Source organism: Salmo salar, chromosome 18 (assembly GCF_965601325.2).
Source record: "Salmo salar chromosome 18, fSalSal1, whole genome shotgun sequence".
Classification (NCBI taxonomy): Eukaryota; Metazoa; Chordata; class Actinopteri; order Salmoniformes; family Salmonidae; genus Salmo; species Salmo salar.
The window spans coordinates 32,875,385-32,892,204 of record NC_138308.1 but is presented as its reverse complement, the minus strand read 5'-3'; the positions used below and the strand labels follow the sequence as shown (position 1 = coordinate 32,892,204).

Sequence of the window (16,820 nt, the reverse complement as noted above, 5' to 3'; positions counted from 1 at the left end):
ATCTCTCTCCTCCATCAGTCTCTATCTATATCTCCCTTTCTCTCTCCTCCATCACTTTCTATCTATATCTCCCTCTCTCTCTCCTCCATCACTTTCTATCTATATCTCCCTCTCTCTCTCCTCCATCACTCTCTATCTATATCTCCTTCTCTCTCTCCTCCATCACTCTCTATCTATATCTCCCTCTCTCTCCTCCATCACTTTCTATCTATCTCTCTCTCTCTTTCTCCTCCATCACTCTCTATCTATATCTCCCTCTCTCTCCTCCATCACTCTCTTACCCTCCTGGGTGGTTCAGTGGTTCTAAAGTTGAGTGAGCCCATACTGTTCAACAGGTTTTTATATATCATACACTACAGTACAGCATTGTCTAAGAATATATTTAGAGGAAGTGTGTGCACTATATCAGAACGGTCAATGTGTTTTGCTTCCTTTTAACAGGTTTTGGCAACCCTGTTATAAAAATCCCTGATCCCACAGTAGAGTGTGTGTTATTGAATGGGTGTGTGTGTCCCTTTCAGTGTGTCAGATATGCAGATGTTGTCTGTTTAAATCATCTCTCAACCTCTCTCTCTCTCTCTCTCTCTCTCTCTCTCTCTCTCTCTCTCTCTCTCTCTCTCTCTCTCACACACACACTTTCTCTCCCTCTCTCTCACTTTTTATCTCTCTTTCTCTCTCCCTTTTCCCTGGGTAGTAGCTTCTGCCCAGGGAGACTGGTCTTTGTGTGTAGCCTGATTAGAGGCAGTGTGGGCTGGGGAGAGCTGTCTGCTGTGCTGGACTGTCTGGAAGTCCTCCAGACTTGCTGCTGAAGAGACAGGCTGGAATGTGGGAGGAAACGCACACACACACAATTACCAGAGAAGGAAGGAGGACACCCACACAAACGCTAATGCTGCCTGGAGGGAAGGCACAAGGTGACTTAGCCCTCTGAGACAGATGCTTGTGTGTGTGGTTGTCTGTATGTGTGTGTGTCTTGTTTTGCTATCTTATCCCTTAGATTTTAGTTAGTATTATACATGTGTAAAGTGGAGAAGCTGTGTTTGTATTAATGTATATACATATTGTACAGTATCTTATCATGACAGTAAGTGTTTTATAAAGAGAAACAGACAAAAATGCCTTGGAGTTCCATAGAGTAAACAATGTTAGATAGTGAATGCCAAAATCCCATATATATTTTGGTTTGAAAATAAATGGCACCATTAAGATAGTTATCTTTATATACATTTCTAATATATTTTATTTATAAATGTTTTGCAAAACAATAAAAAGTGTTTCAGTAACAGAACTACTTATAGTTTTAATGGTTAAAAACATAACTGCAGAAGTAAAAAAATGAACATTTTTCTGATTAAAGCAAAAGTGAATTCAGGTGCTATGTCTGTATGTACGATTCCAGGTGTACCATATCATACCATAAAGTATAATTGAAGCAAATTATAACAAATAAAACATTTTTCTTTTTAAAATTGAACATTTTTTCATTACAGCCATTTTACCACCGTTATTTTGTTAAATTATGTTAGATTTGAATACATAAGTAAGTACCTGGTAACTAGGGAACCGTAGTAAAAAGAGACATATTTCTAAGTGATAGTGAGAACCAGAGATTTTACCACCCGACAGGTAGTTTAGTCCAAAGTGTGAGTCTCTCTCTCTGGCTGTTGTTGCGTCCTCCAAGTCCCTTTTCTTCTTGCTTTTCTAAGATGTAGTTTCCTTCTCTCTCTGTTTCTGGTTTTGAGCAGTAGGCTTATTGTCCCAATGCAGGCTGCGCTGTACGACAGTCAGTGGCAGCATCAATCCATCCATACACATCTTCTTTCAATGAATTCATCCATGTCTTCTTTTTTATATTTTTCATATCAACAACCTATTTTTCCCACAATTATTTAAATTTTCCCCCTTTAATCTACACAAAATAAGAAGCATGAAAAGACCATGGTAAGACCATGGTGAGACCATGAAAAGACCAGCGTAAGGTGTTATTTGAATATTCCATAATGCTCCTGTGTAGGCTTGCGAAATTCCAGTTGGGCGATTCCACGCCAAGATTTTTGTTATCTCAGATCCTTCTGCCAATTCTCACATAGAAACATCATTGGGAGAACGGATATTTCACATGCTTTTTACATTTGTATCACCATTTATTTTTAAATAGTGATGAAAGGGCCATTGTAGGCCATTTAAAAAATATACATGCCTGTAATCTGTGAACCGTATATGGTCTTTGTGTTTAGATATTTGTATTTAAATTATTTTTAGACATATAGTTTGGAACAATATACTTTTCAAACACGTGACATTTCAAGAGTGGCTCTCTGGTACTTTTGAAGATATGACCCATTTTATATATAGAATTTGACATCATAGGTCATTAACCAATCACAGCCCTCCTTTAGGATTGCACATTCAGCAAATCACCAGCAGAATCCATTTTCCCATTCGCAGTGTTGTTGATGCTCATAAAATATATCAGAACTTAAACATTTGCAGAGAGCCCACTCTGGAAATGTGATGTACTTGTAGAGTATATTGTTCTAAACAATATGTCTTAAAATAAACAAAATCTAAAAGGATATTCATATGTTTAATTTTGAATAAATGAATGTGACCAATTGTATTTCAGAATCTAGACAATCTCTATATGCTATAGCACACTATGAGGAGTATGATGACACCAAGGTGTTGTCTGTATCGTGTGTGTTTCACAGGTCACAGGTCATAGGGTCTTACAGGAGGCATGAAGGTCTAAAAAGTTATTCAAATGATAAAGCATGTCAAACGTCCTTCCTCCAATGAAGTTTTTATTTGAGAATTGCAAGAACAATCTGAGAAGCCCAAAATATTTTTGGTCTATCCTGGTGTGAAATTTCCCAGTAACTCCCTAAATTCCCAGTATTTCTGGAAATCCTGGTTGGAAGATTCCTGGCATCAGAAGGAATTTATGAATCCTCCTATCAGTATTTCTAGAAAACCTGGGTTATTGGGAAAGTGAAAATAATTTTGCTATATACACTCTGGACAGGCGGAGTTGTCTATTTCAGTGTCTCCTGAACTTCCAACCTTTTTTACACATGCTGTGTGGCAAATTTTCTCTTACCCCTTTTTCTCACAGTCATTCATTCATCACATCTTGAAGCTTGCTTTACTCTAATCCTCTCAAAGATTTACAAAACTATTCAAAGCACCACACTGCAAGCACTACTGCCATCTGTACGAAGTCATACCATCATTTTTACTATGTTCCTCTGCTATTATCATAATGATAAATTGATTGCTGTAAAATATACATGTGATTGTTTTATTTATAGGATATAAGAATTGAATAGTGTCTTGGAGGATCCTGTCGCATCGTGTGTGATAAACGCTGAGCACAATATGGCAGTTCAGTAACACCAGCACCCCTGTATCAAAAATCTGTAGTAACCATCTCAAAAACAGGAAAGAAAATGAGTAGAAAAATATCAGTGAGCTATCTGTTAGAAATTCTGAGATTCTTTGGGGCTCTCAGGGCAGGTATAACAGACAGAGAAGGTGCTACTGTAAGGTAGGGCTAGCTAGTGAGTTAGTGAGTTATCAGAATAGGCTACAGGGTGTGTGAGGGTGGGGGGTGGGGGGTAGGTGGGTAGAAGGAAAGATATTCGGCCAAAGAAAGGTTGAATGTTTGTGCTAGGAAGCAAGCTGAGGGGTTTGGAGGGTGTTTGATAGAACATGGTGGGATATGTGGAAAACTGGGGTAAGACTGGGGGAGACTTGGGAGAGAGACTGGGGGAGACTTGGGAGAGAGACTGGGGGAGACTTGGGAGAGAGACTAGGGGAGACTTGGGAGAGAGACTGGGGGAGACTTGGGAGAGAGACTGGGGGAGACTTGGGAGAGAGACTGGGGGAGACTTGGGAGAGAGACTGGGGGAGACTTGGGAGAGAGACTGGGGGAGACTTGGGAGAGAGACTGGGGGAGACTTGGGAGAGAGACTGGGGGAGACTTGGGAGAGAGACTAGGGGAGACTTGGGAGAGAGACTGGGGGAGACTTGGGAGAGAGACTGGGGGAGACTTGGGAGAGAGACTGGGGGAGACTTGGGAGAGAGACTGGGGGAGACTTGGGAGAGAGACTGGGGGAGACTTGGGAGAGAGACTGGGGGAGACTTGGGAGAGAGACTGGGGGAGACTTGGGAGAGAGACTGGGGGAGACTTGGGAGTGAGACTGGGGGAGACTGGGAGAGAGACTGGGGGAGACTTCGGAGAGAGACTAGGGGAGACTTGGGAGAGAGACTGGGGGAGACTTGGGAGAGAGACTGGGGGAGACTTGGGAGAGAGACTAGGGGAGACTTGGGAGAGAGACTGGGGGAGACTTGGGAGAGAGACTGGGGGAGACTTGGGAGAGAGACTGGGGAAGACTTGGGAGAGAGACTGGGGGAGACTTGAGAGAGAGACTGGGGGAGACTTGGGAGAGAGACTGGGGGAGACTTGGGAGAGAGACTGGGTTAGATAGACAGGTGGGAAGTAGCCTGACTGCCAGTCTGTTTGTGTTATCATGCCCAGCTCCCTGTGTCTCATTGACATTTTGTCTTGAACAGCAATGGAGTTGGGAAGAGCACAAACATATCTGGGACCAGGCTAGATGGGAAGGTTAATCTGATACAAATAGGATACAAGTGACATTTGTGAGATATGAAGGATACAGTATGATAGGCAGGAAACTGGAAGGACATAGGGGAGAGGGGGAAGCATCTGGGGAAGAAGGGAAGGATAGAGGGGAGAGAGGGAGACATCTATCTGGAAGGATAGAGGGGAGGGGGGAGAACTGACTGGAAGGATAGAGGGGAGGGGGGAGACAACTGACTGGAAGGATAGAGGGGAGGGGGGAGAACTGACGGGAAGGATAGAGGGGAGAGGGGGAGACAACTGACTGGAGGGATAGAGGGGAGAGGGGGAGAACTGACTGGAAGGATAGAGGGGAGAGGGGGAGAACTGACTGGAAGGATAGAGGGGAGAGGGGGAGACAACTGACTGGAGGGATAGAGGGGAGAGGGGGAGAACTGACTGGAAGGATAGAGGGGAGGGGGAAGACAACTGACTGGAAGGATAGAGGGGAGGGGGAAGACAACTGACTGGAAGGATAGAGGGGAGAGGGGGAGAACTGACTGGAAGGATAGAGGGGAGAGGGGGAGACAACTGACTGGAAGGATAGAGGGGAGGGGGGAGACAACTGACTGGAAGGATAGAGGGGAGAGGGGGAGACAACTGACTGGAGGGATAGAGGGGAGAGGGGGAGAACTGACTGGAAGGATAGAGGGGAGAGGGGGAGAACTGACTGGAAGGATAGAGGGGAGAGGGGGAGACAACTGACTGGAAGGATAGAGGGGAGGGGGAAGACAACTGACTGGAAGGATAGAGGGGAGAGGGGGAGACAACTGACTGGAAGGATAGAGGGGAGAGGGGGAGAACTGACTGGAAGGATAGAGGGGAGAGGGGGAGAACTGACTGGAAGGATAGAGGGGAGGGGGAGACAACTGACTGGAAGGATAGAGGGGAGAGGGGGAGAACTGACTGGAAGGATAGAGGGGAGGGGGAAGACAACTGACTGGAAGGATAGAGGGGAGAGGGGGAGAACTGACTGGAAGGATAGAGGGGAGAGGGGGAGAACTGACTGGAAGGATAGAGGGGAGGGGGAGACAACTGACTGGAAGGATAGAGGGGAGAGGGGGAGAACTGACTGGAAGGATAGAGGGGAGAGGGGGAGAACTGACTGGAAGGATAGAGGGGAGAGGGGGAGAACTGACTGGAAGGATAGAGGGGAGGGGGAAGACAACTGACTGGAAGGATAGAGGGGAGAGGGGGAGAACTGACTGGAAGGATAGAGGGGAGAGGGGGAGAACTGACTGGAAGGATAGAGGGGAGGGGGAGACAACTGACTGGAAGGATAGAGGGGAGAGGGGGAGAACTGACTGGAAGGATAGAGGGGAGAGGGGGAGAACTGACTGGAAGGATAGAGGGGAGAGAGGGAGAACTGACTGGAAGGATAGAGGGGAGAGGGGGAGAACTGACTGGAAGGATAGAGGGGAGAGGGGGAGACATTTGGGGAAGACTGGGGTTGTGATAGTTGTATCAGTAAGGTCACTGGAAGACAGTATGATAGGTGGGACACTGCTGACTCTTCATGTACTTGATGGCGAACTTCAACTCCGTACTCTTCTTCTCCCATTTGTGGATGGACATGAGCAGCAGCTGCTGGTCCACTTTCCGACCCATGATGAGGAAGTTACTGCCAAGGTTGTCCAGCTGAGCACAGGGGCAGTTGGCTCCATTCTTTATGTACAGCGTCAGCTTCTTCAAGTCCTTTTTACGCAGGACACCCATCTTGAGCACCTTCTTCTTCTTCTGAGCGGCGATGAGTTTACGGTCACCATTCTCTTTCTTCACTTCTTTGATCTTCATCTTGATAGCTAGGGGAGAAGGGAGAGAGAGAGTGAATGAGAGAGTGAGAAAGGAGAGAAGAGGAGAGAGTGGGAGGAGAAAGTGATTAAGAGAGAGATGGAGAGACAGATTTAGATCAAAATGTGGATCAGTGACTTGCATTTTTATTTCAAATAAACCTCCTGATGGTAGTTTTGCCTTTAAGATGGAATCTATGGCAGAGTAAACAAACACAGCTTAAATCCATGCCCTAAACAACAACAAAACTCAGCAACCCATCCCTTTAACAAATGGAATCAGCCCAACATTGGACTAAATCATGCAAAAACTATATGAAAGCTACTCATGTGTTTTGTGTTGGGACCTGGACATCGCCTTGACGGCACATACACACATACACACACACGTACACATACACGCACACATACATTTAATTTTTTTACATTTTTATTTCACCTTTATTTAACCAGGTAGGCTAGTTGAGAACAAGTTCTCATTTACAACTGCGACCTGGCCAAGATAAAGCAAAGCAGAACGACAAAAACAACAACACAGAGTTACACATGGGATAAACAAACGTACAGTCAATAACACAATAGAAAAATCTGTATACAGTGTGTGCAAATGAAGTAAGAAGGTAAGGCAATAAATAGGCCATAGTGGCGAAGTAATTACAATTGAGCAATTAACACTGGAGTGATAGATGTGCAGATGAGGATGTGCAAGTACAAATACTGGTGTGCAAAAGAGCAGAAAATCAAAACAAATAGGTAGTTGGTTGGATGGGCTATTTACAGATGGGCTGTGTACAGCTGCAATGATCGGTAAGCTGCTCTGACAGCTGATGCTTAAAGTTAGTGAGGGAGATATGTCTCCAACTTCAGTGATTTTTGCAATTCGTTCCAGTCATTGGCAGCAGAGAACTGGAAGGAAAGGTGACCAAAGGAGGAATTGACTTTGGGGATTACCAGTGAAATATACCTGCTGGAGCGCGTGCTACGGATGGATGTTGCTATGGTGACCAGTGAGCTGTGATAAGGCGGAGCTTTACCTAGCAAGGACTTATAGATGACCTGGAGCGAGTGGGTTTGGCGATGAATATGTAGCAAGGACCAACCAACGAGAGCATACAGGTCGCAGTGGTGGGTAGTATATGGGGCTTTGGTGACAAAACGGATGGCACTGTGATAGACTGCATCCAATTTGCTTAGAGTGTTGGAGGCTATTTTGTAAATGACATCGCCGAAGTCAAGGATCGGTAGGATAGTCAGTTTTATGAGGGTATGTTTGGCAGCATGAGTGAAGGAGGCTTTGTTGCGAAAAAGGAAGCCGATTCTAGATTTGATTTTGGATTGGAGATATGAGTCTGGAAGGAAGGTTTACAGTCTAACCAGACACCTAGGTATTTATAGTTATCCACATATTCTAAGTCAGACCCGTCCAGAGTAGTGATGCTAGTCGGGCGGGCAGGTGCGGGCAGCGAATGGTTGAAGAGCATTTAAGAGCAGTTGGAGGCCACGGAAGGAGTGCTGTAAGGCATTGAAGCTTGTTTGGAGGTTTGTTAAGGCAGTGTCCAGAGAAGGGCCAGATGTATACAGAATGGTGTCGTCTGCGATACATACAGAGAAAAGAGTCGGCCCGAGAATTTAACCCTGTGGCACCCCCATAGAGACTGCCACACACACATACACACATGCTCACACACTCACACACACACACACGAACACATGCACGCACACACAACCACACACACACGCACACACACACACACACACACACAAAACATTGATCAAAGCTAAAAGGACTCAGCTGTAGGTCTAATGATTTGCCCTTGCCCTGTGTGCCCACGCAGAGACGTAAGTAATGTTCTGGGAGTGAATGGAAATTAAAGGAGAGAGAAAGAGGAGGGCACACATACACACATACGTACACACGCATGCACACACACGGACACACGCACACATACACACACAAACACACATACACACACACGCACACACACACGGACACACGCACACATACACACGCGCACACATGGACACACGCAAACATACACACACACACGCACACACACTGACACACGCACACATACACACACACACACGGACACACGCACACATACACACACACGCGGGCACACACGGACACACGCAAACATACACACACACACACACACGCACACATACACAAACACGGGTAGACCCCGCCCCAAGCACAGGGGTACTTTACACCTCTCCAGAGGGTCATCATTTACCCCTACACAACTAATCACTATTACCTTGGGACTGCCACAAGACTACATCCTCTGTGTCTGTGTTTGTGTGTGTCTGTGTTTGTTTCAGAGAGGAATTCTCCATGTAAGCACACCCTGACAGACCAAATGAATCATGTTGAGGATGAAGGACCAACATTGGTATCAAACGTCGTTATGTTCCCAACCACCTGGATTATTGACATCTTACTTCTGGCTTCCTTTCCTCCTGTTTTCTAATGTTTCTTACACACAGACACACACAAGGTCTTAATATGTTCAGGGGGGTATTTGTGTGGTGTGTGTCTGGGTCCCACCAGCCAGGATTTGACCTGAGACATTTTACAAAATAACGAAAATAAAATTGGAATTGAAAGAGTTGTCTGACGTTTTCAGAAAGGAAACAGCAGTTTGGATGACTAGGTGGACCTAGTACATACACACGAACACACACACAGAAACAGCCCTTCCTGGGGTGAGAGCATGTCAGCCTCACTATCATGCAGGTGTTGGGTATACAGATTTACACCCAGCAGGTTTACAGCCAGGCCTCTGCAAACAAGTCTCAGGCAAGGATAAGGATATTCATCTCATAGATGTTCAGATGATATATTCAAGCCAAGTAATTTATAAATAGGTACAAATGAATTGAAATGTTGAAGCGTTACCAGAAGTTGACACCAAGTGTGAAAATCTTGTATAATAATGCTCTCATTTCTGCTGAATATTTGCATCATTCTTGGCTCAATCAAACAAGTCTCTAAAATCTTTACCTCTGTAATCATCTCTGGATTTCACTCAACTAACTACTCAGCTAAAAGAGTTCATGCTTTGAAGTGAATGATGCTCTCCTATGCTTGCCGGTGTTTGTGTGTGCTTTGATTGGCTATCTGCCTTCATACGCAATCAAATTGCATTCTGAGAGAGTTATTGTGTCATGTTATCTCATGCTGTTTTCCACAACTTTTCTCTTTTATTCTCCCTGGACTATACAGCTGACTATTATTCAATCTCTCAATTAAACAGATGGATAACTATCTAGATTACTATTGTCTTACCTCATGTTAGATGACAAGTGTGTGTGTGTGTGTGTGTGTGTGTGTGTGTGTGTGTGTGTGTGTGTGTGTGTGTGTGTGTGTGTGTGTGTGTGTGTGTGTGTGTGTGTGTGTGTGTGTGTGTGTGTGTGTGTGTGTGTGTGTGTGTGTGAGTGTGACCTCATGCTATATGACAAAGAACTGTGTGGCTGGCTGTTAGTCAGTGTTGGCTGCTACTCTGAGTGTGAAAGAGAATAAAGACACTGGATGTGTCCCAAATGGCTATTTATGGCTATTAACAATATGATACACTCGTTTTGACCAGGACCCATAAGGCTCTTGTCAAACGTAATGCACTATGTAGGGAATAGGGTTCCATTTGGGTCACGTGACTTGTATTGTATTGCTCTTGGATTTGAATAATGCCAGTTCCACCATTCTTCAACCAGAAGTACCTTCTCAGTAGTGTAAGTTATGGCTGGTATCATGTTAACTTAATGTAAGTTATGGCTGGTATCATGTTAACTTAATGTAAGTTATGGCTGGTATCATGTTAACTTAATGTAAGTTCTGGCTGGTATCATGTTAACTTAATGTAAGTTATGGCTGGTATCATGTTAACTTAATGTAAGTTATGGCTGGTATCATGTTAACTTAATGTAAGTTCTGGCTGGTATCATGTTAACTTAATGTAAGTTATGGCTGGTATCATGTTAACTTAATGTAAGTTCTGGTTGGTATCATGTTAACTTAATGTAAGTTATGGCTGGTATCATGTTAACTTAATGTAAGTTCTGGCTGGTATCATGTTAACTTAATGTAAGTTCTGGTTGGTATCATGTTAACTTAATGTAAGTTCTGGCTGGTATCATGTTAACTTAATGTAAGTTCTGGCTGGTATCATGTTAACTTAATGTAAGTTCTGGCTGGTATCATGTTAACTTAATGTAAGTTATGGCTGGTATCATGTTAACTTAATGTAAGTTCTGGCTGGTATCATGTTAACTTAATGTAAGTTATGGCTGGTATCATGTTAACTTAATGTAAGTTATGGCTGGTATCATGTTAACTTAATGTAAGTTATGGCTGGTATCATGTTAACTTAATGTAAGTTCTGGCTGGTATCATGTTAACTTAATGTAAGTTATGGCTGCTGGTATGTTGTTAACTTAATGTAAGTTATGGCTGGTATCATGTTAACTTTTCAGTAAAATCAGTTATGGCTGGTATCATATTAACTGGTGATAAAAGGTCATCAAATATATATTGGATATATATTGGATAATATCTTACATTTGGGGGTAAGTTTGACTGTGTTTGAACCTCTAACAGATAACAGTATTCTATGTGATCAAATGTACCAGAAAAGGAAAGACTGGTAGAATTGTGTTGCTACACTATGCTATGTTGAAAAATGATTGCCACTAGGGATGTAGACAGCTTGGTCAATATCCATGATTATCATAATTCAATGGATAGTTTTACACAATCCTCCAAAGACTGGCTGAGGCTTTTCTCTAAACTTACACCCACACAACATGATTTCTACACATTACAGCCAATCCAGAACATGATCAACTCTGAAGACTCTGGCAACATTTGAGGGAGTGTTAAATGTAGACGCTTTTCAGAGTTATAGTCTTACAGGGACCAGCTAAAAGACTTGGCAAACAGAGGACATTCAACTCAGTGTGTCCTGCTGGGACCATAATTACATTCAGGGAACGAGAGACGGAGACGTTACCTTAATGTTGTGTGGACGTTATTATCGGGACATTGCCTGAACTGTACCATTCAAAACATGAACTGTAACATTCAAAACACGACATGACACAAAATGAGTAAATACTTACATTGAACTATTCCAAAATGCACTTAAACTGAGCTTGAACACAGCCTGCTAACTGGACTTCCTAACACAGGACATATTGTTGTCATTCTATCAGAGTTATTGTATGTATTCCATATTGCAATGGAATCATTATCATGGTTCTCCTCACCAGTTACATGTGGTGGGGATGTGGCGGTTAGCCGATGTAGTCCTTAACCATTTCTGCTTGTGTATGTGAGTCTATATATCTCTGTGTGTTTGTGTCTCTGTGCATGCTTGCATGCATGCGTGTGAGAGTTTGTGTGTGTGTGTGAGAGAGTTTATGTGTGTGTGTGAGGAGTACTGTTGTATTGTGGCTGTGAGCCCTCAACATTGTGTTCCTCATTACTGTCATCGTCTCTGGAGTGAGATTTGTGTGTGTGTGTGTGTGTTAGTGTGTGTGTGTTAGTGTGTGTGTGTGTGTGTGTGTGTGTGTGTGTATAGCACTTACCAAAGTCGCTGGCACAGTAATGCTCCATGATGTTGTCAGCTTTCAGTTGGTTATCACATGGAGGACATACTTTAGATGCTGGGGAGAAAGAGAGAGAGGAGAATGATTGATATTGTAGCAGTCCCACCTGGGGTTTGAGCCTTGGACCTTCGGACCTTCGGACCATCAACCCAACACCTCAGCTGTTACACCAAGAGATCCGAAGCTCTTGACAATGACGATAGGTGTTGGGTTTAGGAGCCTACAATACATGTCATAATTGTAGCTAGTTTAGACTACAGGTACAGTAGAGGATAATCAGATGGTTCATATAAACAGCAGCATGAGCAGAGTAGAGTAGAGTATAGAGCAGAGTAGAGTATAGAGCAGAGTAGAGTAGAGTATAGAGCAGAGCAGAGTATAGAGCAGAGTAGAGTATAGAGCAGAGTAGAGTATAGAGCAGAGTAGAGTAGAGTATAGAGCAGAGTAGAGTAGAGTATAGAGCAGAGTAGAGTACAGTATAGAGCAGAGTAGAGTATAGAGCAGAGCAGAGTAGAGTATAGAGCAGAGTAGAGTAGAGTATAGAGCAGAGTAAAGTATAGAGTAGAGTAGAATATAGAGCAGAGTAGAGTATAGAGCAGAGTAGAGTAGAGTATAGAGCAGAGTAGAGTATAGAGCAGAGTAGAGTAGAGTATAGAGCAGAGTAGAATATAGAGCAGAGCAGAGTAGAGTATAGAGTAGAGTAGAGTATAGAGCAGAGTAGAGTAGAGTATAGAGCAGAGCAGAGTAGAGTATAGAGTAGAGTAGAGTATAGAGCAGAGCAGAGTAGAGTATAGAGCAGAGTAGAGTAGAGTATAGAGCAGAGTAGAGTATAGAGCAGAGTAGAGTAGAGTATAGAGCAGAGTAGAGTAGAGTATAGAGCAGAGTAGAGTACAATATAGAGCAAAGTAGAGTGTAGAGTAGAGTATAGAGCAGAGTAGAGTATAGAGCAGAGTAGAGTAGTGTATAGAGCAGAGTAGAATATAGAGCAGAGTATAGAGCAGAGCAGAGTATAGAGTAGAGTAGAGTATAGGGCAGAGTAGAATATAGAGCAGAGCAGAGTAGAGTATAGAGCAGAGTAGAGTATAGAGCGGAGTAGAGTATAGAGCAGAGTATAGTAGAGTAGAGTATAGAGCGGAGTAGAGTATAGAGCAGAGTAGAGTGGACTATAGAGCAGAGTAGAGCAGAGTATAGAGCAGAGTAGAGTAGAGTAAAGGAGAGCAGAATGGGGTAGTAAAGTAGAGTAGAGTATAGGGTAGTAGAGTAGAGTAGAGTAGAGCAGAGCAGAGTATAGTGCAGAGTAGAGTAGAGTCGAGTGGAGTAAATTAGAGCAGAGTAGAGCAGAGTATAGCACTGAATGGAGAGCAGCGAAGGGTAATATAGTAGAGTACAACTGGTGAAAGTGTTGAGTAGAGAGCAGAACAGGCTAGTAGAATATAGAGCAGTATATGGTAGTAGAGTAGAGTATAGAGCAGAGTAGGGTAGTAGAGTAGAGTAGAGTATAGAGCAGAGTAGGGTAGTAGAGTAGAATATAGTATAGAGCAGAGTAGGGTAGTAGAGTAGAATATAGTATAGAGCAGAGTAGGGTAGTAGAGTAGAATATAGTATAGAGCAGAGTAGGGTAGTAGAGTAGAATATAGTATAGAGCAGAGTAGGGTAGTAGAGTAGAATATAGTATAGAGCAGAGTAGGGTAGTAGAGTAGAATATAGTATAGAGCAGAGTAGGGTAGCAGAGTAGAGAATCAGTTGGTTCATTCAGTATATAGAACAGCCTGTTTTAGACCCTGGTCTAGTCTGTAGTACTGTGCTGTTTGAGACCCTGGTCTAGACTGTAGCTCAGTTGGTAGAGCATGGTGTGTGCAACGCCAGGGTTGTGGGTTCGATTCCCACGGGGGCCCAGTACAAAAAAAAAATGCATGAAATGAAAATGAAATGTATGGAATGTATGTATTCACTACTGTAAGTTGCTCTGGATAAGAGCGTCTGCTAAATGAGACCCTGGTCTAGTCTGTAGTACTGTGCTGTTTGAGACCCTGGTCTAGTCTGTAGTACTGTGCTGTTTGAGACCCTGGTCTAGACTGTAGTACTGTGCTGTTTGAGACCCTGGTCTAGACTGTAGTACTGTGCTGTTTGAGACCCTGGTCTAGTCTGTAGTACTGTGCAGTTTGAGACCCTGGTCTAGTCTGTAGTACTGTTCTGTTTGAGACCCTGGTCTAGTCTGTAGTACTGTGCTGTTTGAGACCCTGGTCTAGACTGTAGTATTGTGCTGTTTTAGACCCTGGTCTAGTCTGTAGTACTGTGCTGTTTGAGACCCTGGTCTAGACTGTAGTACTGTGCTGTTTTAGACCCTGGTCTAGTCTGTAGTACTGTGCTGTTTGAGACCCTGGTCTAGACTGTAGCTCAGTTGGTAGAGCATGGTGTGTGCAACGCCAGGGTTGTGGGTTCGATTCCCACGGGGGCCCAGTACAACAACAACAAAAAATGCATGAAATGAAAATGAAATGTATGGAATGTATGTATTCACTACTGTAAGTTGCTCTGGATAAGAGCGTCTGCTAAATGAGACCCTGGTCTAGTCTGTAGTACTGTGCTGTTTGAGACCCTGGTCTAGTCTGTAGTACTGTGCTGTTTGAGACCCTGGTCTAGACTGTAGTACTGTGCTGTTTGAGACCCTGGTCTAGTCTGTAGTACTGTGCTGTTTGAGACCCTGGTCTAGTCTGTAGTACTGTGCAGTTTGAGACCCTGGTCTAGTCTGTAGTACTGTTCTGTTTGAGACCCTGGTCTAGTCTGTAGTACTGTGCTGTTTGAGACCCTGGTCTAGACTGTAGTATTGTGCTGTTTTAGACCCTGGTCTAGTCTGTAGTACTGTGCTGTTTGAGACCCTGGTCTAGACTGTAGTACTGTGCTGTTTTAGACCCTGGTCTAGTCTGTAGTACTGTGCTGTTTGAGACCCTGGTCTAGACTGTAGTACTGTGCTGTTTGAGACCCTGGTCTAGACTGTAGTACTGTGCTGTTTGAGACCCTGGTCTAGTCTGTAGTACTGTGTTGTTTTAGACCATGGTCTAGACTGTAGTACTGTGCTGTTTTAGACCCTGGTCTAGTCTGTAGTACTGTGCTGTTTGAGACCCTGGTCTAGTCTGTAGTACTGTGCTGTTTGAGACCCTGGTCTAGACTGTAGTACTGTGCTCTTTTAGACCCTGGTCTAGACTGTAGTACTTTGCTGTTTTAGACCCTGGTCTAGTCTGTAGTACTGTGCTGTTTGAGACCCTGGTCTAGTCTGTAGTACTGTGCTGTTTGAGACCCTGGTCTAGACTGTAGTACTGTGCTGTTTTAGACCCTGGTCTAGACTGTAGTACTTTGCTGTTTTAGACCCTGGTCTAGTCTGTAGTACTGTGCTGTTTTAGATCCTGGTCTAGTCTGTAGTACTGTGCTGTTTTAGACCCTAGTCTGTAGTACTGTGCTGTTTGAGACCATGGTCTAGACTGTAGTACTGTGCTGTTTGAGACCCTGGTCTAGACTGTAGTACTGTGCTGTTTGAGACCCTGGTCTAGTCTGTAGTACTGTGCTGTTTGAGACCCTGGTCTAGACTGTAGTACTGTGCTGTTTGAGACCCTGGTCTAGACTGTAGTACTGTGCTGTTTGAGACCCTGGTCTAGTCTGTAGTACTGTGCAGTTTGAGACCCTGGTCTAGTCTGTAGTACTGTTCTGTTTGAGACCCTGGTCTAGTCTGTAGTACTGTGCTGTTTGAGACCCTGGTCTAGACTGTAGTATTGTGCTGTTTTAGACCCTGGTCTAGTCTGTAGTACTGTGCTGTTTGAGACCCTGGTCTAGACTGTAGTACTGTGCTGTTTTAGACCCTGGTCTAGTCTGTAGTACTGTGCTGTTTGAGACCCTGGTCTAGACTGTAGCTCAGTTGGTAGAGCATGGTGTGTGCAACGCCAGGGTTGTGGGTTCGATTCCCACGGGGGCCCAGTACAACAACAACAAAAAATGCATGAAATGAAAATGAAATGTATGGAATGTATGTATTCACTACTGTAAGTTGCTCTGGATAAGAGCGTCTGCTAAATGAGACCCTGGTCTAGTCTGTAGTACTGTGCTGTTTGAGACCCTGGTCTAGTCTGTAGTACTGTGCTGTTTGAGACCCTGGTCTAGACTGTAGTACTGTGCTGTTTGAGACCCTGGTCTAGTCTGTAGTACTGTGCTGTTTGAGACCCTGGTCTAGTCTGTAGTACTGTGCAGTTTGAGACCCTGGTCTAGTCTGTAGTACTGTTCTGTTTGAGACCCTGGTCTAGTCTGTAGTACTGTGCTGTTTGAGACCCTGGTCTAGACTGTAGTATTGTGCTGTTTTAGACCCTGGTCTAGTCTGTAGTACTGTGCTGTTTGAGACCCTGGTCTAGACTGTAGTACTGTGCTGTTTTAGACCCTGGTCTAGTCTGTAGTACTGTGCTGTTTGAGACCCTGGTCTAGACTGTAGTACTGTGCTGTTTGAGACCCTGGTCTAGACTGTAGTACTGTGCTGTTTGAGACCCTGGTCTAGTCTGTAGTACTGTGTTGTTTTAGACCATGGTCTAGACTGTAGTACTGTGCTGTTTTAGACCCTGGTCTAGTCTGTAGTACTGTGCTGTTTGAGACCCTGGTCTAGTCTGTAGTACTGTGCTGTTTGAGACCCTGGTCTAGACTGTAGTACTGTGCTCTTTTAGACCCTGGTCTAGACTGTAGTACTTTGCTGTTTTAGACCCTGGTCTAGTCTGTAGTACTGTGCTGTTTGAGACCCTGGT

The 16,820-nt window shown here is 44.0% G+C and overlaps 1 protein-coding gene across 1 annotated transcript in view; it reads right to left on the bottom strand.

The window, feature by feature from the left end:
- Window positions 1-1,202: 1,202 nt before the first annotated feature.
- LOC106577235 (secreted frizzled-related protein 5) overlaps window positions 1,203-16,820 on the bottom strand; it is a 48,170-nt gene continuing 32,552 nt past the window's right edge. Inside the window, exons 2-3 of the mRNA XM_014155153.3 lie at window positions 12,022-12,099; window positions 1,203-6,444 (exon numbers count right to left, since the gene is read on the bottom strand). Of these exons, the coding sequence (XP_014010628.1) occupies window positions 6,116-6,444; window positions 12,022-12,099 (407 nt within the window). The 3' untranslated portion in view covers window positions 1,203-6,115. The remainder of the gene's footprint in view (window positions 6,445-12,021; window positions 12,100-16,820) is intronic.